The sequence below is a fragment of the Apis laboriosa genome, unplaced genomic scaffold, assembly GCF_014066325.1.
Source record: "Apis laboriosa isolate Shangri-la unplaced genomic scaffold, ASM1406632v1 scaffold13_cov153, whole genome shotgun sequence".
Taxonomy (NCBI): domain Eukaryota; kingdom Metazoa; phylum Arthropoda; class Insecta; order Hymenoptera; family Apidae; genus Apis; species Apis laboriosa.
In genome coordinates this window covers 3,633,105-3,657,923 of record NW_025221370.1, presented here as the reverse complement: position 1 = coordinate 3,657,923, position 24,819 = coordinate 3,633,105, and the positions used below count along the sequence as shown (strand labels likewise).

At 27.5% G+C, this 24,819-nt stretch overlaps 1 protein-coding gene across 12 annotated transcripts; it reads right to left on the bottom strand.

The window, feature by feature from the left end:
• Nucleotides 1–142: 142 nt before the first annotated feature.
• LOC122721078 (acetyl-CoA carboxylase) lies at nucleotides 143–23,468 on the bottom strand. 12 transcript variants are annotated; one of them, XM_043948315.1, is made up of 13 exons: nucleotides 23,242–23,426; nucleotides 17,518–17,724; nucleotides 15,294–15,525; nucleotides 9,057–9,180; nucleotides 7,675–8,005; nucleotides 7,284–7,581; nucleotides 6,959–7,172; nucleotides 6,494–6,827; nucleotides 5,951–6,411; nucleotides 2,034–5,855; nucleotides 1,667–1,946; nucleotides 1,305–1,585; nucleotides 143–1,155 (listed from the first exon to the last, which is right to left on the bottom strand). In XM_043948315.1, the coding sequence occupies exons 1-13, from the start codon at nucleotides 23,294–23,296 to the stop codon at nucleotides 535–537; spliced, it is 7,260 nt and encodes a 2,419-aa protein (XP_043804250.1). In that variant the 5' UTR covers nucleotides 23,297–23,426; the 3' UTR covers nucleotides 143–534. The 12 variants fall into 12 exon arrangements, with proteins under 12 accessions (XP_043804250.1, XP_043804251.1, XP_043804256.1 ...); XM_043948316.1 differs by lacking the exon at nucleotides 23,242–23,426 and adding an exon at nucleotides 18,457–19,554; XM_043948321.1 differs by lacking the exon at nucleotides 23,242–23,426 and adding an exon at nucleotides 18,457–19,553 and having other exon boundaries at nucleotides 17,574–17,787.
• Nucleotides 23,469–24,819: the final 1,351 nt, after the last annotated feature.

Here is a 24,819-nt window from a genome sequence, read left to right as displayed (position 1 = left end):
AATACTTTAAAATTACTTATCGAGTTTTTTTTATCGACAAACATGAAAAATATCGATGTACACATTAGTCGTTCGATAAAAATAAACGTAATGAACAAACTTTTTCCTAAAAAGAAATATATATATAATAATTATATATATTTTTATATAACATATAAAAATATATATATATATATATACACATATATATATACATAAAATATATATATGTATATATGAAATATAATTTCTATATTCATGAATATACTTATTATAAACAAAGGGCACATTTTGCCATGGTTTAGGAGATGGCAGTGATACTGTCTGATACACGATAGCATCACTATTGAACTTTAATAAGACACAAGTTCTTTTACTTTCTATCATCACGTAACGCTATCGATAGAAACAATTATTAACTTTCCAAAAATTATACTACTCCCGTACAATTTGCTATTAACAAGAATAACGAGTGTCTGTACAATTAATTCTAATACATACTACATACAGCAGGTACGCAAATAGACAAGAGTTTCTTTTTAATTCAAAGAAACATTAGGATGAACCACTTGAATCATTATGATGCTCCTGTGCAGTCATTTCTATTTGTGACAAAGTTCTTTGCAATTCCGTGCGTTCTGCTGGATGTAGTCTGTGCGCAATTTCTAAAATTGCATTTAATCTCACTTCTGGACAAGCTTCTAGAGCTTCTTTGATTCGAGAAACAATTGCATCTTGTTTGACACAAGTGATATTACGCGAAACAACACTATTTTCATCTTGTCGTTGATTTTCCAACCAATTTGTCGCTACTTCATCTTGATCCCATAAATATGATTCCGTGGCACCTTTATCCTCTATGAACCATCTACGCAACATCGCACCTACTTGTCTAAAATCAACATCTAAATTTCGTTGCGTTGAAAGAACTTCCTCTTTTATTTCATCCTCCAGAAGTCTTCTTCTAAGTCGCCAGTAAAGTAATCTTCGCGCTTTTCGCCATGGAATAATATCATGAATAACATTTTTCTCATACATTCTTTCTGGTGTATCGTGAAGATCCGCGAAATGAATTGCAACTTGATGATACATAGGTTCTAAAGTTTGTTCTCTCTTACGTATTTGACTTTCGATTTCTTTTCGTTCTTCAGGTGAATTTACATTGGATAAGTTTTCCTAAAATGAAATAATAAATAAAATAATAATTTTATAATAAATATCATTAATAAAATATGATTTTAGTATTATATATTATATATATCATTTATAAATAATAATATTTAAAAATAATATTTATAGATATTTATAATCATATTTATAATTACTTTAAGTTTCTGTATTATTGTATCAATCCTATGCATAGTTTTAATTAAATCTTTATTTCTAAATTTTATTTCTACTATTCCACTAGGTTCTAAAACTCCAGCACGACTTGTATTGTCAGCAAACATTTCCATGTAACGAGGATTTATTGTTGGATCAACGACTGCCCAAGCACCACCTCTTAATTCACCATTTGGTGGAATATATATAAATATTGGTTTAGTATATTTTCTTAATCCATCCACAATGTAAGCACCAAATTTGATAATTTGTTCATACATATCTATAAAAAATATATTGTTAATAATTTCATTAAAAAATAATTATTAAGAATTATTAAGAATTATTAAGAATTAATGAAAACCTTTCATTCCACCAGAGAATCCTCTCCAATTAGCGAAGATAAAAAGTGGAAGTTCTTCTTTTCCAAAATCTTGAATAGCTTGAGCAGTTTTATATGCACTATCAGGGAACCATACTTGTCCTGCTTGAGAGATTGTTTTAGCTTCTGAATCGAGATTAGCAGGATCAGCAGGTAAATGCAATTCAACAGTTCTTGTTTCTACTGCAATAACACCACAAGGGATTCCTCCTAATCTAGCTCGTCCAGTTACCACAGTTTGAGCCCAAGGTCTCATTATTTCCTACAAATATTATTATATTATTAATACTTTATTAATAGAAAATATTACGACTATTTTATCAAATAATTAATATAAAATAAAATATACCTGCCAAGAGCCACGATCAAAGAATCCACTCTCCCAATAATTTGTTCCATTTTGTATTCTACCTTCAAGCATTAATCTTGGATCATAGGCTGTCTTTGTAGGAACATAAGTAATCTCTCTATCAATTGGATCAGGAAGAAGTGATGATAATATAGGAAGAGGCGCTCCTTTATATTTCGGACAATAACTTAACCATCTTAAAGCAGTGGCAATACCCTCTATATCTCTTACATCAGTTGCATGTGATATTCCATTATTATGCATGATTTGTATACCACCTAATTGATTGTTACTAGCATATACTTCACGACCTAATACAACATTCAATGCTTTATATCCAGTTAAAATGATGTGAGAATTTTCTATTTGAATCACTCTTTGTCCAAGACGTAATAAATAAGAACCGATACCAATAGCACGACAAGAAACAATAGAAATTGTAACTATTTCATCATAAGCTTTTGATGTTTCTCCAGCAATCATACCAGCATATTTCAAATTTTCTACACCAAGACCGTCCTCTTTACCGATAATATCAGTAATTTTGTAACGAGATTCTCCCTTATCTTCAATCAATGAAGTTTTTACTGAATTAAATGGTGCTAAGCGTGCGTAATCATCTGGAGTTAGATATATATATTTGAATCCTTTTTCTGGTTCATCGTCATCCTCCCAAGCGATTCTGAATAATCCTTTTACTTCTTCTGCTAAACCAATACGAGCTCCAGAATTTGCGGAAAAATATATTCGAGGGATTCCAAGTTGTCTAGCTCTTTCAGATGCTTTGAAAAATACTAAATCTTCCTTTGGGCCAAAGGAACCAATTAAATGTGTTAAATCGTTCGCAATTAATATAATGTCTCTACCAGTTATAGGATATTCTGGTGTATAAAGTCTTAATCTCCAAGCGACCATACCGATATTATTTTCACCAGGAAGACGTTTTTGTTCTACTAAATTTTCACCCTCTAATACTAATTCCACGCAATCCATTACAGTATTCGGAATCGTTATATCAGATTGTTCCCTTTCTTCTATGTATTTATGCCATAGTTTCTCGGTTTGTTGTCTAAACATGTCTGGTAAATCATATACATATGTTGTACCAGCACTTTGTGCTTGAAACCGTTTTGCTTGAAGATAATCTTTGGTTAGATATGGCGTAGAAATCGGTAAACCATGCATAGGTCCGGGTCTCCAAGTACCATTTGCCTTTGCAGAAGGATAAGATTCAAAACGAATGATACCAGTCTTTGGATCAGTTATTTCTGTGTAAAGGTGTAAATCTATGCTATATCCGCTATCATTAGCAATACATAAACGTATAATAGATGTTGGTTTTCCTGGTGCTGGACGAATCGTCATTTTAATCTCAGCATGACGAACTCGTAATTTCCATAATCTTGGACCATATCTCAATACCATACTTGTTACACTTTCTTCTATTCTTGCTGGATCCATAATAACTGTAGGTACAAAGTTCAGAAAAATATGATTGCATTCCGTACGTTTTGCAAGAGGGTGTGAAAACGCAACTTCCAATTCATCCATAGCTTCTAATAAGACACGTTCACCTTCGTTATGCAGATAATCAAAACTAGCTTCTTTTGTGATAAGATCAGAATGTCTTATAATAGAACGAATAAAGAAACGATAATCTGTAACTTGTTGTCCTTTAGCAACTTTCGCTTGACCAAGATAAAGATGCATTTTTTGATTCGAAGTTGGTAAAGCTTCAAGATCATAAGTTCTCATTCTATTTAATTCTAATTGAAAAGCGCAACCAGGTTCAAGATGTCGATAAATTTTATCTTCAACAAAACCATCTCTTTGACGAAATGTAAAAAATTTAGGAAACTGTCTTTTCTTTAAAGCAGCGAACGTGATTCTCTTTATACCTCGCAAGATTAATTCTTCTTTGTTTGCAGCACACCAATCTCCAAAAATTTTTGCCATTATAATATCATCATGATTTTCCTTTTCTTGGACGGCAATACTTAAAATATGTACCGGTTCTGTTGGTCGTTCACCAACTTCCACTGGACCAGCAGTTTCTGCAGTACTTAGAGATACATTTATGGATGTACTATGTCTCGATTCGCTTCCAGCTGCATCTACTGCTTCTAAAACTTTGGCTGAAACTGTGGTAACCGAAGATAAGTCTTCTAAGAGATCGAAAACTTCATCAGAATATCGAACGAATTGATCCATATCTTGGAAAGCTGCCATAGCTCCAATTCTATGATTAACTGAAGATTGATTTTGTATATTGGGATGATTGTTAGGTAACAAGAATTGGAAATGTACAAGTGGTACTTCACCTGATAGTTCTAAATGTTGTAAACACGTTAACTCATAACTGATATAAGCTCTGCGGACATAAACTTCTAAAGCAGCATTACAAACTGCACGATTGGAATGGTAAAAGAAATCATGTAAAATATCGAAAATAGATGTTTCAGAAAGGATCAATTTTTGTAAATTTTCTGGGTGGAAATCATGGCCGTACATATCTACTGCTGACAAAAATATAGATTCCATTTGGTTATGTCTTAACTCATATGCAGGTTGGTGAGCAGCAATTAGAATTTGTCTTGCACGTAATGCCACACGACTATGTTCCGTACGATTCAAACTAGTTAGTTCTGTCAATGTACTCGACAATTCATCCGTGAGGCCAGGTTCATTTGCCCAAAGATGATCAATGAGCATAGTTACTAAAACATTCTTCTTTGTGACTTGATTGTGACTAAAGATCATAGCTGTTACTGTTGCTACATCATCTTTGTACTGTTCTATTAAAGCTGAAACACATTTATCGTAATGCCCTTGTTGAAACTGGCTTTCAACTGTATAATATTGTCGAAGAAGTTCATGAACAGCAGTTTTCATTCTTCCGCGTATTCCATTTCTATATCTTTGTACTAATTGTACAATAGCTTGAGTAGTTAAAAAGAATACGTCACGTTCAGATCGCTTTGAAAGAGTTGCTGCATGTCCATCAATTACAGCAGCAATCTGTTGACTAGGAAATTGAGCTAAAACAGAAGTTATGTTTCTTTCATATAACGACATTAATTTTCTGATTTTTTTCTCGACAGAAATTGGAATTCTTCCTGATATTGTTGCGATTACTTCTTGTAGTTCGAGTAGAGGTAAACTAGGATCACGAAGTGAATTCATAAATTTCTCAAGAAGTTCTCGTACTCGAGGTAAATGATATGGATCTGGCAAACAATATCCTGCTAAAGTGTTTTCTAAAGCGATTCTATATTTAGCATGTAAATGATTTAATTTTTCTGGTATTGCTGGTGCTGCAGTTTCTGGAAATTGACCAGTATAATCTTGGGCTTTCGTTACCAAAGACGGATCGTCCAACTCTAATTGAGCAATCAAAGTACCAGCCTCAAGAATAGCACCCGGTCTTTTAACATAGAAGACACGACCAGCTTCGCTCGCTGTTATTGTCATTACCATTTTCATAACTTCAATTTCTGCATAGGCTTGTCCAGCATTCACATGTCCACCATCTTCCACCAAATAACTGATCAACTTTCCGGCTGATGGTGATCTTAATAAAGAAGGATCGTTATCCTTTTCAAAGATGCAAGTTTGATTTCCAATGATAATTCTATAACGATCAACTTCTTCCCTCATATAAGTAGTAAAACTTGCACCATCTAAAGAGAGTAGCAATCCTCCATCTGATAGTCGGTGTACTTCTACTTCTTTGTAGGAACCGTTCATAACAAGAAAATAACTATTAGGACCTGACTTAGCAGTCTGTACTTTATATTTATATCCATCGTTAATAAGTTCAACCTGAAAGATTTTGTTAGATTTCATAATATTTATAAAAAAATTAAATTACATTAAATTATTAAACTAACAATATAAAACTTAACATAAAAACTTACATCGATAATATTATCTAAATCATTACTAGCTTGTATTTGTCCTTTTTCCAATGCTGTTTGGAATCCAGTGAAAGCGGCCGTGATTGTCCTATCAGCGATATGAAGCGCACCACATGTTACAGCTAATAATACATCCGGTTTATCACTTCTAACGCGTTCGGCAATTAACAAATCAAGCCAAGCAGTATCTATATTGTTTTGTTGAAAAGATTCAGTTTCTAATAATGTGATCAAATATTCGACAGTGGTTCTGAAATCACCCCTAATGCTCAATTCTTTTAAAGCTATGACTAAATTTTCTCGAGCCTGATTACGATCCTCTCCCCAAGAAAAACAATGACCAAACTGAGAATCTGCGAATTCGTGAAGACCTCCAGAAGCTCCTACTGAGAAATAACCCCAAACATTTTTTGAAGATCGAAAATTCAATTCTTGAACAGTACCCGAACTTGGTTTAAAACCTAAATATATAATTATTATAATATAATTCTTTTTAACTTGATTAAAAATAAAACGATTTTTTAATGAAATTCAATTTATTACCTTCATCAGGATTTTCACTAGTAATTCTTGCTGCTATCACATGACCCCATGGTTGAGGTTTATGTCGTGGTTGATCGAAATCAATGACGCTATCTCCCCATGGACTTTCACCATAAAGAAGACGAATGTCTTTAATATGATGTAAGGGCAATCCCATAGCAATCTGAAGTTGAGCCGCAGGTAAATTAACATCAGATACCATTTCGGTACATGGATGTTCTACTTGAAGACGTGGATTCAATTCCAAAAAGTAATATCGTCCAGAAGTGTCGTAAAGATATTCAACAGTACCTGCACTGACATATCCAACCATTTTGGCTAATCTTACAGCAGCCTATTATAAGACAACATATAAAAAAGAAAATTTTTCGTTGTATTATTTATTGATTAGTTTATATTTATATTATATTATATTTGAAAAATCAAAAAATATTTTTATAATTCACAAATATAACTTTTAATTACTTTTTCCATTTCTTCAAAGACTTCAGGTTTAGCAATTACGGCTGGTGCTTCTTCGATAATTTTTTGATGTCTTCTCTGAATAGAACAGTCACGACCGAACAACGATATTGCATTTCCATAATTATCAGCTAGTAATTGAACCTCTAAGTGACGTGCACATTTTGCTAACTTCATAATGAATATTGGAGATCCAGGTATCTCAGTTTGTACCTGCCTGAGAAAATCGTTAAGGATTATTAATGTAATGTTCACAATATTTTGTTACATAATTTATTTTTATAAAACATTAATGAAATTTTTCTAAATCTAACAATTTTATTCTTACCTAAATAACGTAGGTAATTCTTCAGCGTTTTCAACTTTTCTAATACCTTTGCCACCACCTCCTTCGCTAGCTTTTACCATTATAGGAAAGCCTATTTTATTGGCTGCTGCCAAGCATTCCTCTACCGTCGAAACGCATCCTTTTTTGAAAAGTTCTGAAGATATTTTTATCTTTTTTCCACTATATTGCGCCGTCAATTCTGAACCTGACCAAGGAAGTGTCGGCACATCTGCAGTTTGTGCTACAATACTAGATGCAATTTTATCTCCAAGAGCCCACATTGCTCTTTCGGATGGTCCTAAAAAATATAATATATAATTCATCTTTTCCTTTTGTCTTTTTTTTTATTTAAAATTTATTGATCAAAAATATTTTCTCAACTACAATTTACCAATGAAACACATGTTATTTTTATGAAGTAATTCTGGCAACTTTGGATTTTCTGATGCATGACCCCATCCTGCCCATACAGCCTGGACTTGTGTACGTATAGCGATGTCTACGATCAGCTCGACGTTTGCATAATTGTTGTTGTTGGTTCCACCTGGTACAGGTACGTATTGGTCTGCCATTTTGATGTATTCTGCGTTCGCTTTCAAATCTTCCGGAGTTACCATTACAACAAAGCGCACAGCACGTTCGTTCTTGAACATTTCGTAGGACCATCGACGGATCGAACGCATACATTTCACTGCTGCTATTCCATTGTTGGCAATTAGAACCTATAATTGATATTTAATCACTACATATTAAATTTGATTTCTATATTGATATTATTTTTTATATATAATTTAATATTGATATATTGATGATTGAAATATTGATGACATTAGCATCTAAAATATAAGATATTATTGAACGAGTAATAATAGTTGATGAATCATTTTTTTTTTTTAATAATTACCTTTCTCTTTCTTTTTTTGTTTAATTCAATTCATTGTTGAATAATAGAATTTCGATTTATCTCGGAGTTTACCTCGGAGTTTACCAAGGAATTTGAATAAATCGAGACATAATAAATATTTGATATGCGAGAAAAAAAAACTAGAAATTATATTATACACAAAATATAATCAATTTATGATTTAAAATTTATATAAAATTTATAGAAAATATATTTTTTTTTTATTATATTGAAATATATATATACGATTTTGAACTTCATTACATACACACAAATAATAATTGTTTTATCTATAAAAATTTTTGATAAAAAAATATAATAATTAAATAATTAACAGAAAATTTAAGTTAAAACAAATAAATGGAATCCAAATTATAATGAATTTACGATGATAAAAAATATTTTAAATTAAAATTATTTAAATGAAGTGAATATTACGATAAAACTGTCCTATTTGCAGAAAGAACTCTCAAGGACATATCAAAGATGGAATAATGTGTGTTTTATATTGGTATTGCGCCAGAGTATCGTGGAATAGGCATAGTAACCCGTATAACTCAAGATCATTCAAGGTCGTTCGAGGTCAACTATGAAGGTCGTTTAGCGATTGTTATAACAGTGCGGAACAATACAAACATCTACACATGACCTTCTTTTGTATTGTTTTCTAACACAAATGTTTTTAAATTTTTGAATATAATGCAATTCATAAATACAGTGAGTATATTTAATAATAATATAAAAATCATTTGCAAGTAATAAAATAATATATAAATAATATGTGAAAAAAAAGAACAGAGAATTATTTTTTATTTAAAATTCAACAAGTATAAAATAAAAAAAAAAATATTATTGGAAATCGATATTACTTTGTTAATGACTCTTGTACCGCCGAAACGATGAACAAATTCCTCAGGTGTGGCAATAGTAAAGTCCTTTTCATGTAGTCGGCTTTGCGTCTGGATCATCACCGTACCCTGCGACATGCTGGGCCTATAAAATCAGACAAAACACACACATTATTTCACTAAATATATTCCTATTATTAACAACTCAAATTTTTCTTTTCCAAATAATTCTGTAATTATCTTCTTCTAATAATGTTCACAATATCATTTAAAGTTTTACCATTATTTGCCTATTCTTCATTAAAATAATCATTAGGCATGTTTTCTTTTATAATATTTGTTTTACAACTAACTATTAGTCAAATTTGACGAATAAATACCGATTATGAAAAAATAACGAAAAGAAAGTTTAAAAAATCGAGTCAAATTTTTTCCTAGAATTTTCAAGATAATTTTATCATCCATTAACGGGGCAATATGTGAATGACACCGGAGAAAGTACCAAACCGTTAATTTAAGCGGCTCACGCAATGCCATTCCTTCGTAACGCTTTCGGAACCTTCTATGTATCTCGCCTAGATACGTTTTTCTTATATATGCCGCGTCTACATTAACCAAAATTCTTTGTGATCTGGCAATTTTATGTACAGATTATAAACGAAAAACGATATCGTTTTTCGGTATTTATATTGAAACAATTCGCAAACAATTCGCGAATAAAATAATCATAAAATAAGGAAATTTTAGAATGTGTTTAAACAAATTCTAAGTTTGTTTGATAGATTTTCTGACGAAAAATGATACGTCTTTTTTCATTAAAATCTATTTGATGTTCGTTGATAAACTTGTTGCTAGCAAAGATAAACGAATCGATCGCGAACATCAATGTGAACGCAGTATTTCTTTTCTTCCTTATTCATTTCTCTTCTTCATCTGCAACGCGTGTTAAAAGTAAACTCGTCGGCTATGAATAAGAATTCAAAACTCAAAAGATTTATATGAATTCACATGATTATTCTATAATAATTTATGAATATTTTTATATTGATAAACGTTCGTTTTATCATGAATATATAAATAAATGTGCATAAATTTAAAGATATATAATAAAATAGTTTTTATATAATACTTTTATATTTTTATATCTTTAGATAATATAAATAAATTGAAATTAATAAAAAATGTGAATAAAACAAGAAATTTTTTTTTATTTATATTCATTAATTTTAAACACTGAATCACTGCAAAACACAATACTTCGTTCACAACATTCAAATTTCATTTTAAAGATTGGAAATATTCCACTAGAATTTTGCTGACATATAATATTTTTTTCTCTGTGAATTTTGATTCGCTTATCAATTTATATCCTTGAAACTGCTTTAAAAGTAAAAATTCTATGAAAAATTTGATCATATCATTGTTACGTTGAAAATTTTATTTATTGGGTTTTGCAATTTTCTTAATTCTTATTCATATTCTTATAAAATTATTTCAAACTATTCCTTTGCATTTGACGCAATATCTTTGTAGATTTCAAGCTAAAAATACAATTATTAGTAATTTATTCATAATTATTCGTATTTAGATACTATACATTAGATAGATATTACGTCGATAGAAAATAGATTGTAAAAAATAGATAATTCCAATACGAACATTATTAATATATACAATATGCTTTTCTGATTAATTTTTTATTAAATAAAATACCTATTTATATATGATTTGAATTTAAAATAATTGAAGTTAATAAAGATTCTTTTATATTGATAATAAAATTGTAATTATTATCATATCAAAAATTATATTTAAAATCTAAATTCAAGATCGTATTATTTTTGAAAGATTTTACTTTAATAATTATTATTAATTTTAATGATTTAAATACAAACAAAGTCTATTACGTCAAATTACACGACGATTGTAGTTGCTTTTTCGTGGGCATATCCGATAAAGCGACTGGTTCCTTTGATGTTTCCGGTGTAGCGGCCAATTCCTTCAATACTTCCTCATGCATTTTCGATATACCGGCCATTAAGTTGTCCGAACTTTTCCATATAGGGTCTTTCTCTGTATTTTCAGCCAAAATGAATCTTTTTAATCGTCTCATTTCGTAACTCTACTACTCGATCTTTTTCGCGCCAAGAACATTAATATATTTTACTTATTATGACATATTGTGGTATCTGAACGATTTACACAAAACACCCGTATACATTCTTCATTACCTTCAATTAAAATTGGAATTCCAAATTTTTTAAGCGTTTTATCCTATATTTCCTTGAAGTTTCATTCTTCTGTTATTCCTTAATTTTTCTATTCGTTTCCCTCTCTTATTTTTAACTTACGAGCAAACTAGTTTTCCCTTCTCCAAAAGTATTTCACACAGTGATTTAATTATTCCACGGAGGAAAGTTGCAGAAAACTTTATTTCCGGTCTGAATACCGGTTCAGAAGAACAGTAAAAGTTGATTTCTTCTTTTAAACACATTGATTATTGATCTCTTTTCATCCAATGCAAACACATCTTGTGGAATTTTTTCAACTGTATCAGTGGAAGAAAAACAGGTGATTATTTTCCAAGAGATTAGCGTGATTTATCAGGAATTGTAAACTTTTGTTTTCACGATAGGAAAAATCACTGATGATAGGAGATACACGTGGTCTCACAAACACGATCTTTTGGCGCACGATCGACGATACATTTCATTTTTTCCATCACATTATTGATCGCCATTGTTCAATTTAAACTCAATATCACAATATCACTTTACAGAAAAGTTTCTTTTTTTTTTTTTCTTTTTTTTTTTTGCTTTTCATAAATATATATTTGTGACATAGATCCATTAATTTTCAATTCTCAATTACAATATTTATTCACGCCATTGCCAATTATCATAATTCACTTAACTCGTGTACTTTCGAGTGTACTCGGATCGAATTAAAATTGATTTCAATTATATTTGATTGATATTTATTTATTTCTTCTGATTAATCATCTATCTTTCGTAAATTACACAGATTATTATTAATATCTTCAATATGATGAAAGCATCCATGGAAAAAGTGATTGAATTGCATTTTTCTTCAAAATGTATATTATTACTCGATTAAACAGGAAAAAGATAAGTTTGAATTCATAAGGGTTCTGTCTATGCTTCGATCACCGTGTTCCACGTCATCCAAAAGTATTCCAAGAATTAAAAGCGTTTGCAAATTTAGTGCATACAAATTTTCTATTCAAGTTATTAACTTTACCGTATCGGATCCTGAAATGAAAAGTCTTATCACTTGTACCACTTTTCTTCTGTTCGCCCTATTTTAAATGTATTTTTAAATGTCGATGACAATTAAATATAATTAAATATAGAATTTGACACAGATTTAACGAGCCATATCAACGAAATCGAAGAATGGTATGTAGTTTTGAAGCAACTTGAATACTTGTCCAACATTCTAAGAAGTCTCATGGTCACTGACAACCATCATCGTACGGTATATACCTTTCAATCCAGTGTTTCCCCTACCTTGCAATACGTTAGATATACTCGAGGAAGTAACTCGAAACGAAGTTACTGACCAATTGGAAACGATTGATTTTCAAAATTGTTTGTTTGTTTTTTTTTTTTTTTTTTTTTTTCCCGTTTCGATCATCCTTACGTGAATTATCTTCGTTCAATTTTTGACGAGATATACACGTACGAAAATATGTCATTTTTCATAAGACGGTTTTTGAAGAAAGATAATTAAATTTATCGATTAACACGGAAAGAAGGAAACACATTTCTTTGCGCGTTATAAATAACGTTGAATCGAAATTCTATAGCGATGAAATTATATTATTTTTAATTATATCTCAATAGAAAACTCGTATCTGTAAATCAGATATTTATTATATTTTGAAATATATTTCTTTCGTGTGTCGTATTATACGATATACGTAAGTCCAGCTCATTATGGACTCAAATTACGTGGATTATTTGTTTCATGTGGTTTCCTTTACGTGGATAAATATGTAAATGAAAAAAATGTGTCCATAGAAAAAGTATTCATAAGTAAAAAATAAAATGAAAATTCAAATACGCTAGATAATTCATATATATATATATATATATCGAGATTAATTTTAATTTTAATAAAATAGTAAATATTTTTTTTTTTTTTATTGACTCGAAGAAAAAATTTACGTATGTCATCGTATAAAGTGCGACTTCACGATTAAATTCCAATTATTTTTTTTTATTAAAGAATCGATAAGAAGAATTAAAATTTTAATCGAAATTTTGGACCGTCGAAAAATTTATTTATCGATAAAGTAGTATCAATCTTATTTAAAAACATTGTCTGTGCAAATGTGAGTATATTTATATATATATATATTTAAATCAGGTGATCGATGTTTTTTTTATAAAAGAACTATCATGACTTGTCAACACAAAAAAAAGCAGCGAATGATTGCTCTTACATCAATGAAATAAAAAAAAAAAAAAAAGAAAAAAAGGAAAATAATTCTTTATCTATTAACTTAGAAAACAAGTTTTCTAAAGTCGAATTTAATTTACATTCTATTTATATCAAATATCGAAATTTTCCATCAACGATGGAAAACACAACTGAATAAATTATTAAATATTTTACTTTTTCTGAAAGATCGTCACACGTTATATAATTTTTTGTAACGAATTTCAGATTAGCGTTTATCGATGAAAGATTTTCTTATTTAAAATTTAAACCACCAGGATGTGTAAATGTCGTTGAGTTCAAAGTCTTTTATGCTGTAATTGTTATTCATTTCGATTTCTCAGAATATCTTGAAATACATTTATCATTCTCGAAGTATTATTTTTTATTTTATATAATAATTAAACAAATATATTTTTGCAAAATATAATGAAAATATTTATATTATGTTCATATGTATATAAAACTATGTGTTATATAAAGAAGATGATGTTTAAATTATTACATTATAGAAATATATAATTTATAAATGGAAATAACTTGATTATCAAAATGTATATCGATATAAAATAAGTAGATGAAATGATTCTGTTTAAAATCTTACTTTTAAATCATTTTTACAATTGGATCCAACATAATTATAAAAATAAATAATTTATAAAATATAACGATTAGAATTTCTGTGATTTGTTTCGAAAAAAAAATGATTAGATTATCAATTGTTCTTTAAATTTCTTCCAATTTTATAGAACTTCAAATTAAACAAACATGAAAATAATAATACAAAAGAAAAAAGTTTGTAATATAATTTTTTTTTCAATTTGAATATTTTTTTTATAACTTTGTAATTTTGAATATTTATTAAAATTCAGATATTCATAATTGCTTGAAAATTTTTTACATTTGTGTATTTTTATAATTATAAAAACGATATAAAATAATTATAAAAATAAAATTTTTATGCAAGATATAATTAAAATAAAAAAAAAAAAAAAGAAGACAAAAATAATGAAATACTAAAAAAAATTACAAAAGCTTCATATTAAATAATTATAAATATTCAATATAGGATGATTGCAGTTTATCATTCAAGTAAATAAAAACTTATTAATTGTAAATTTACTATATTTTTCTTTTAACTCTAATTACTTTTAACTCTTATATTTCTATTAAAGATGTATTTAAAAATGGGTTAATTGTCAACGGTATAAAAAGTTATTTCGTTCATTCATAATGAATGAAGTATCATGAAATATGATTTCAAGATTATGGTAAATAACTGTGTTTTAAAAATGAGCAAACGTAATGCTATAATTAACAGCAACTTAATAGTAATTATTCTTCTTATTATTCAACACTTTCCAACATCGTCACAATTGTTAATGCCTCCGTTTAAAATGACATAACCTCTAAAAAAAAATTTAACTTATCCACGGTACTATCTTCCCTAAAGTTAAAAATCCTCTAACAATTTTCTCTTTTCATTCACTTTTCTTTCATCTTTCCCCCTCCCCCTCCCCCAAACTTTCGAACGAATCGTAAAAATTTACCGATTGAAGATCAACATTTATCACATATGTATATATAAGTACATTAGATATATATACCAAAAGAAATCCTCGTGGATCTTTTTCAAGTTCGACAAGAACGATCCAATTCTCGATCATCTCTGTTTCTCTGTTACAATGTCTTTTTAATTCCTTTATTATTACTTCCTTGCATTTTTTTTTTCAATTTTAAAAGGGAAACAAAAATAAATAGAAGAAAAAAAAAAAAAGGAAGAAAATAAATCACCTGAGCCGCTTGCGGCGCTCGATCAAGCCTGCCATGGCATTCTGCGTCTCGAAATCGTTTGTTTCGGATGGAAAGGTATCCTCCACTTCCGACTCTTCGGCGGGATCGTTGTCTGGTCCACCAACGACGAAGCTCACCGGATTTTCCGCCATAGTGTCACTGATGTCGAAGGATTTGTTCACGTTCTCTGTCGACCTCCTCTCGTCGCCTTCCTCTCTTCTGTTATCGTTACCTTCAAAATTCGATCGTGTGAAGATTGGCCATATTTCTTTTTTTTTTCTTTTTTTTTTTTTTTTTTTTTTTTTTTTTTAAATACAATCCAACATCCTTTTCCTTTGTTAATCCCATTTGGTTAGCGTTCTCTATGATATTTTAAATTCATTGTCGCGTTCTCCCCACAGCAGTTCGCGAATCTCGTTCCTTGGTTTAGCACCAAGGGCCACTCGTTAATTATTTTTAAATTAGTTTTAATTCGTGTTAATATATTAATTTATAACACATCGAAGGGTTCTTATGCCTTTCTTCGTGGATGCTTCGAGGAAGACTGATGCGGTAAGTGACGTGATTTGATCCTCGAGAATCTTTCGTGAGAATCTTTCAAACTGTCGAAACTTTTTGAGCAAAATTCCTTAGAGTGGCCCTCAATTCTCGCGCCGTGTAAATTTCGTGGGCAAAAGTTCCAAGTGATGTAGTCGAAATGATGGTTTTCATGCCAAATAAGCTGCATGCAGTTTTTTCCAAAAAAAAAAAAAAAAAAAAAAAAAAAAAGAAAAAAGGGAAAAATATTTCGTTACCAAACAATCCTTCGTGTTATGAGTCCTCCTGATATGATATTGTTGTCAATACGTATAAAAATATCGATCAAGATCGAAATTAAATAAGCCCAAAAATGAAATGCAGTACATGCAAACGAATAATATGAAGATATGAATTTCATGAGAAGCAATCATGGATATGATTAATTTATATTACTAGTTATTATATAAATTTAACGCATACAAGATTTATTATTCATAAAGTTATCATTTTACAAATAGTTTTATTTATGTTAAATATATATATATATATAATAGACATACGTAATCTATAAGATAAGATAATAACGAAATAAGTAATTTAAATAATCAATTTTATATTTATATATATATATTTTAAAAAAATTTATAAACTTTTAAAAAATATCTAATAATGAATTTTAGAAAATAATTATTTAAAATTATCATCAATTAATGACGTCAAAAAGACATCATTAATGTAAATTTTTTAAATAATTGTTAAAATAAAACATTAATTTAATCAGTTTAATTAATTCAGTTAAATTGGACATTCAGAATAATAGTAGATAAACTTTTAAAATTTTATATTTCAAAAGAGATTCATAAAATACATCGTTTTCTATACTTATTTGAAAAGAATGCGCTTTACACCACTTTTTCACTGAATCATTTTAAATAGAAGAAATGTTTACAACTTGTTTTATTAACTAACGAGATTTTTTTTTCTTGAAAGGAAAAATTTCATATAACAAACTCAATCGCATATCTTCTTTTACGAAATTTAAATTAAACGATGAAAATAACTTTTTTTTTTTTTTAAGATCATATAATTACAATGAAAAATGATCCACGCAAGTTAATAACAACACCAGCATCACCAAAAAAACACATTATTTTTCAAAAAATAGCCGCGCTTGTCAACTCTATTAAAGCTTGTAATTATAATTTCTTTTTTCGCATATTTGATCAAAGTTTTAAATCCTTCTCAGGGTAAATATAACAACTTGTTAATTGTTGAATGGAAATTAGTGACGTAAAACCTTTCCAGAAAAATCTACGTTTCGTAAATGTTATACAACGAAACGATGAATAAAAGACGAACAATAATGAAAGTAGAATGAAAACATATGTTTTTTCAAGAATGCAAATCTATTTGAGAATAAAACTCTTGAGAATTACTTTCGACAATTATTTGTCATTAATGAAAACTGCATTGAAAATGAAAGTCATTGTTGGATAGTCAATAAAGTATTTATTTTGCTTGAAAAATATTATCAAGAGCAATTGAGTAGAGAATTTTATTCTTAAATCTAATTGGCACGTTGAAAAAGGGATAAATCAATCACGATTCCACCAATGATGATGATAATGATGATGAAGAAGAATTGTAGAAGAAAATAAGCGAGCATGAGGAGAATCGAAATTCGAAAAGCCTGGTTACTACTCACCCTCGATTCTTCTACCAAATAGCGAATGAATTGCTCGATAAACGTAAACCACCCACCACTCTTGTTGTAGCCGATCCGTGAAAATGTATCCAATGTGAAAGTATCGGTGTGCTATTGCAGCGAATGTGAACCCAGCGAGAACAGGGGTAAAAAGAAGAACGACGGAAGAAACACTTCGTGATTCACTTAGTAGATGTTGAATGAGACCTTGAAAGAATTCCGAATGATCAAGCAGGATCCTTTTCCCGAATTCGCCTTTTTCTTACTACACTGTTTCGACATGAAACACGAATAAAATATGTCCTCTGTATTATATTGTTACAATGATAACAAAACTGCTTGTAATGTTTCTATTAATGTTGTTGCAAACGCAAAAAAGAATGGAAAATAAAATGTTACTCGAACCGACCTCGATGACTTTTAATATTCCTGAGTAGTTAATTACAATAAAAATAATTTAACATTGGACAAATAATAAAAAATTGAACAAATTGTTGATTAACTTTGCTTCAAAAAATATCTAATTAAAATTAATGTTAGCCAACAACAACAGGAAAAGAAATTCTAATTCGTATAAGTGCGCGTGAGAAAATCACATTAAAATTTTAAATTGGAATTTTAAAAGTCATTTAAATATAAAATTCTATTTGTAAGAAATATGAATAAATTTAATAATTTTTTAAATTTCTTTTTTACATCAATAAGTTAAAATTTACAAATTTTAAATTATTATGTTATTTGTTGATAATTTTGAATGATAATATCAAAATAGGTTAGATAAAATTCTATAAAAAATATTAGTTATCAAAGTTTGAATAACATTCGAAGTGAATAATGAAGAAATTTTCCAAAAAAAACTTGTTAGAACGCTTCAGGGAGAACGCAATAGAGTTTGCTATGAATTAATGTGTTCCAACGATTTAGGAAATTCATCAATACCGAAAAAAGTATCCAGAAGACCTCGAAGCATACCAGAAGATACAGATTGATGCCTGGATATCTGCGTTCTTCTGTTGACAATTGTTCTTTTCACTGTTTCTATTTAAATATTATGTTCCTCTTCCTTATTTTTGGTATTTTCACACACATACACAAAAAAAAAAAGAAAAAAAAAACTAAACGAAGAAATATACAATTTAAGGAAATAAAAAAGAAAAAACAAGAAAAAGAAAAAACTGAATATGAGGGAAAAACAGTAATCGTTGCGAAAGTAATAATCAACTATTAGTTTTGTCTTTTATTTGTAATATGAAATTTCCTTTTAAAGAACACATAAAAGTTTATTATATCTTTGTCCTTTTATCTTTTTTATCTTTAATGCGTGATCAAACATCCGTACGACAAATCCTCGTCATCATCGCTCTTCTATTACTACACTTCACGTTTCACGACGACGAGCACGAAAGAAGATACGACAACGCACTGACATGCACGCTGTTCTTGCCGATACCGCGCTCTTTTGTGAACACGCGCGACTTTACACGGAGAAAAGGAAATCGGCTGGCGTCAAAATGAAACGAATTGAAGGAGACGCGCATGGACAAATGACCGAACGATAGAAGAAAAAGTGAACGAAAAAAAAAAAAAAAATAAAACCGGACGATAGGGTTCAGAGGGCACCGATGACACTGTGTCTGTTCCACTTTTCAGCGTAGCACTACCGACCGATTCATGACCGATATCGCATTATGATACGAACGGTGGAACTTTTGTTTTGTGACACGGAGCCACAATATACGACACGTGTTAAATTTATTTTGTGAAATTTATGTTTCTATGTTTGTTAAGATACTTTTAATTAAAATAAGAAGTCTCTTGTTAAATATGTTTATGTTATACACCATTTAATCGTAATTTTTTTATTTCTTTATCGGAAATCGTTCGTATTTTTTTATTCGTTTCTCTTTTCGTATTCTTCGGGTATGCTTGATCAACTGGTGTCAAATTTCCACCTACTAAAGATTTCGAGAATCTTTGTTATGTAAGATTATTATTATTATTATTATTATTAAGTTTTTTAAAAATTTTTAGTATATTATAGTATTATTGATAAATAGTATTATTAATAATATTATTAATAATATAATAGTATTATTAATAAAATAATTTTAACGCGTTTCTTTCTTTTCGATTTAGTATTATTTTTATATAAATTTTTTTTTCGTATATATATAAATATTATAATAACTATAAAATAAATAAATAATAACTATAAAATATTATATAATATAATATTAAATTTATTATTCTTGAAAAATAAGGAAATAAATAATTTTATGTCTTACTCATTTCTTATGTCTTTTTCGAATAATTTTATTCTTACATCTCTTTCAACATTATCAATTTCTATCTCAATTTTGTTTATGATTACTACATTAACTATTATAAAAATCTTAAATATTTTTTACAATAAATTAAATGCTTTTCAATTCAATTCAATGCTGTTGTCTTCGAATCATATTCTCTATATCACCTTAATGAATTCCAATCATCATAAACATGTTGATAGCTTCGTAATACAGTGTACAAGAACCGAAGTGGGCATTATTAAAAGAAGGATAGAGGTAAGTGTATCTTTATTCACACATTCTAGTGACGTCCATGAGTGTATGCATACATATAAGTGTAAACACGCGATGTACGCATTACACATATATGTATATATATACTTGTTCAGCCTATGGATATTCTGCATGAATATTGTTATGTAATTGTATATCAAATATAGTATTATTTTACATTACACAATATAAGAAAAAAAAATATTTATAATCATTATATGTATAAGAAATTGTTGTTAATTAATTTTCATACAATATCAAATTCAAATAATGATCACTTTGAAGTTTAATCTTCAGATATCATTATTTATAGTAACATATTTTTCTGAAATGATATATAAAATTAATTTTTTTATCTTTTACAATAAAAAGAATATTTTTTATTTACTTACAATTTTTATCTTATGAATTTGTTATATTAGATTTTTATGTCTTTAATTATATATTCAATAATTTTCTGATTTTCTAACAAATTTTGAAAATATCCGTGAATTTTTAATTGAAAATAATGAGATTTCCGTTCCGTTTTCAATATGTTAAAATCTTTTAAGTTTAAAGGTCAACTTTATTTCTATTCTACATTAAAATAAATGCTTTGTTTGAAATTATTCATACTATTGAAGATAAATCTAGTTCATACTAAGTTTATATTAATTGAAGATAAATAATGCGATTTGCTAATAATGGAAAGAAAGAGATTAATTATCAATTGAAATGAAAAATATCTTCATGATGTATCGTATTTGAGAAGATTTCGATTTAATGATGAAAATTTTGACCATCAGTGCTGCGTGTTTGATTCGTGACTTTTACGAAAAATAGTATGACATTGAATCACGAAACTAAACTAGCTGAGAACATAGGTTACTGGTTATCAGTAATATAAAATGTATTTAACGAAATCCATTGTGATAATAGTTAAACGTAAATAGATCTTCTCTTTATAGTTTTTACTATTATTACTAACTACAATAATTTTTAAACAAGTATTTTTTTTCTCTTAGTTTATTTTTTATCTTTACATTTTTGTTGAGTTTTTTTTATTCATTGTAATATTATCACTTGTAATGTTCAGTTATATCAATATTAAAAATGGTGAATTAAAATATTGAACAAAATATTAAGAGTATTTAAAATTAAATTAAGAATATTATTTATTTTATTCTCTTTCGAATTGCAAAAAATCATACAAAAAAAAAAAATAATGAGATGCAATCAAATACGTTGAATAATTAAATTTAATCAATAATATTATTTATATTATTTATATTATTTATATCAATAATATTATTTTACGTTCAAGATTATAAGATGAGTTGGTAATAAGACGTTATTTATTAACAATAAATAAATATTTTCAATATATATATATTTATTTTGAGAATACCGTTTAGAGAAACTTTTTATTATTTTTATTTATAATGTAAATAAGAAAATTCTTTTAATAATATTATTTCATATGAATAGAAAGAAAAAGGATTTTTTACTATTTCGAAACTTATAAAAATATACAATCTATCTAATTGTTATGTGAAATTGATAAATATAATGTATTGTATGCATTATCAATTTTTTAACTTCGATAAAATTATTAACACAAATATAATTAATATGATGATTAACAATAATATACTATTTGATATAATTTTTTTTTATAAATTTTCGTAAATATTTACGTATTTAATGAGATATTTAATATGTATACATTTTGAATTTATAAATTAATCTATTTTCTTTAAAATAACTAATTTCATTTAAATATTTTTGATTTAAAATATATTGTTCTTTGATATTAATAATTTTCAAGTTTTTAAAAATAAAATTTAAATTTATGTATAATTTATTATTTAACCTATATTGTATAATATATAGGTATAATATACAGGTTATATATATATTGTAAGAAATTAAAAATATAATTAGTAAAAATTTGATATCGAGTTTAATGATGTAACAAAAAGAATGATTATCAGGGTCATCGATCACGTGAATATGAAATTTCATAAAAATGGTATGATTTGTATAATATCGTTCATTGATAAGTATAATATCACTTATTGCATAATTGACGACATAGTTTTATCGTGTTTCAGACAGTACGCATTTAGTATATGTATGTAGCAACATACATTCTTACTTTTCTATAATATAATATATATTAAAACAACTTAATCTATTTGAATTAAGCAAAATATTTTAATAATTTGTTCCATATAGTTACATATAAATTCCAAAAATATCTCATATTTTGTAATTTGTTTTGGTTAGCCTACTTTTAAAAATTAAGAAGATTATACGCGACTGTTATAAGATTATACGTATATAAGTATATACGAAGCTTTATCGAACATTTTTTAATGTTTCGTTATATTCGTTATATTTATGTATTTCATGTAAACTATAAAATATCATACGAGTGAAATATCTCGCAAAGACAGAATACAAATCTATTTTAATATTTATTTTTAAAATTTGTCTAATTAAACATACATAATTATATATAAATTGAATTTTTCTATTGATAACATGTAATCAAAATTATAGAATAATAGATATAAATGAAAGAATGCAAACAAAAGATATTATCAAGCTAAAAAAATAATTTTTAAAAGTCGTTCCTTTATCGCGGGAAACAATATCAATAGATATAATTTTTTACAAATTACAGAAAACAGATAAATTCAATGATATTTGATAACATACTACATATCTATAAGTAGTAAAAAATTTTAAACGTAATTAAATATAGTTATAAAAATATTACTTTATAAATTTGTCATCAGTGAATTCATGTTAGCTATTAGCGTATTTTAATTTTGTGAAGTACTACATAGCTATGAAAATAAATATATGTTTTCTTATTTAATAAACGTATTAATTTACTATAATTTATTAAAAAATTACATATATTCAACGGTAACAAATTCTATAGATTTTCACACAAGGCAATCAAAAAATTGACAGACTATTCCGATTGGTTGATTGAGTCAGGCGACGTATGCTGTATTTTGATTGGCTATAAAGCGTAACCAAGTAACACGCGTTATGATGTATACTAAATAGAACTTTAATGCTACTGTACATGGAAATTTCATTTGCGTAATCTTTGGGTAATCTTCAATGAGAAAAATCAAAGCTGATATGAAAATGAAAATAAACTTACCGGTGACGAATCTTTCGCGGTGGAGTAGCACGTTCCTCATTGAGGTTAAGTTCATCTCCGTTCTCTGTCATTCGATATGATTTTGTTCACAATTTGTCACGAAAAAATATTACACGGCACTGTTTATGCCTGGTTATAATTTGTAAACGACCGAACAATGTCGATCACAGTATAGGAAATTATTGTCACCTTCTAAACATGGATTTTTTTACTTCCGCTAAGGCACGTACACCGTGGAGCAACATAAAGAATTCATATACCGACACTTTTGGTGGTTCCACTGTTGATTTCCACGGTGATTTATTTATCGATAGAGAAAAATCTTTTAGTATTACATTTTATATCTAGAGGTCAGGATCTCACAGTACAGTAGTTTCAAATTAATCTACTCTGTGACTAGAAAAGTAATTGTTTGTGGTATGAATTTCTTTGTATATATTAAAAAAGTACGATTTATATTATGATAAATATAAAAATAATATTTATAAAATTAATGGTTATAATATTTTTTATTTCTTAATTAAATTTTTTTATTCGAATTATTATATAAAATTATAGAATTTTTTGTTCATCATTAAACGAAACTTTTATTGATTTTTTCCTTTTTTTTTTGTGTTTCATTATGATGTTCGAAAAACTTCATTTAAAAAAGTAAAGTATAATTATATAGATATCACGTTATTAAAAAATAATATAATATAATATAAAGTATTATATGATACAGATCACAATTTATAGACAATCTACAAACAATATTTTATTGTTTTCACATAAAATATTTTGGGATCTCGTTTTTACAAACACTCTTTTTAAAAATTCATTAATCGTTACGGTATTTATTCAGATTATCAAAAAATTCTAGATTTATTAAAAATACGTAACAATATATAAAATATTTATTTTCACTAACACTATTAATTTTGTTAGATATATATATGGATTTTTATTTTTACAGAATAAACTCATTTTTTCTGATCAAGATAAATTTACCAATATTATATTAAATGAAATAATTTTATTACAATAATCAAATTCTCATATAAAATTATGATTTATATTAATCAAAACATGTACAATAATTATATTGCATTTGCAAACGATCACAAATCAAGTCAAGTACTTGTTATTGCTTTAACAAATGTAATTAAACACAGTTTAAATGTTAAATTCAAAGAAAATTGTTTTTCTATGTTAAATGTGGAAAATTCACATGAGATGGAAAATGCACTTATGATTAAATTAATACAATGGATTAAATTAATCCATGAAAATTATATATTTTCCAAAGATAATGAAATATTTAATAATTGAATAATATTAAATTAAAAAAAAAATTATTTTTATTTATTTTACAATATTCTTTCTAAAAAAATAATAACTATTAATACAATAAGTTTTTTTTATCATATAATGAAAAAATTATAATTTCATAATATATTTAATTTCATAATATATTTCATAAAATATTAAATAAATTTTAATATTATATTGTATATATCAATAATAAAAATAAAATTTATTTTATTCAGATTTAATTATTCCCGCCAAAGATTAGTATAACCGATAGAATCCTGCGCA

What these genes read in the sequence shown, in the direction of transcription:
- LOC122721078 (XM_043948315.1), bottom strand. Translation starts at nt 23,296, where the DNA reads ATGAACTTAACCTCAATGAGGAACGTGCTACTCCACCGCGAAAGATTC. An exon ending in AAATAACATGTGTTTCATTG is followed by an intron (nt 7,582 to 7,674) that starts GTAAATTGTAGT and finishes TATATTTTTTAG; the next exon opens with GACCATCCGAAAGAGCAATG. An exon ending in GAATTACCTACGTTATTTAG is followed by an intron (nt 7,173 to 7,283) that starts GTAAGAATAAAA and finishes CGATTTTCTCAG; the next exon opens with GCAGGTACAAACTGAGATAC.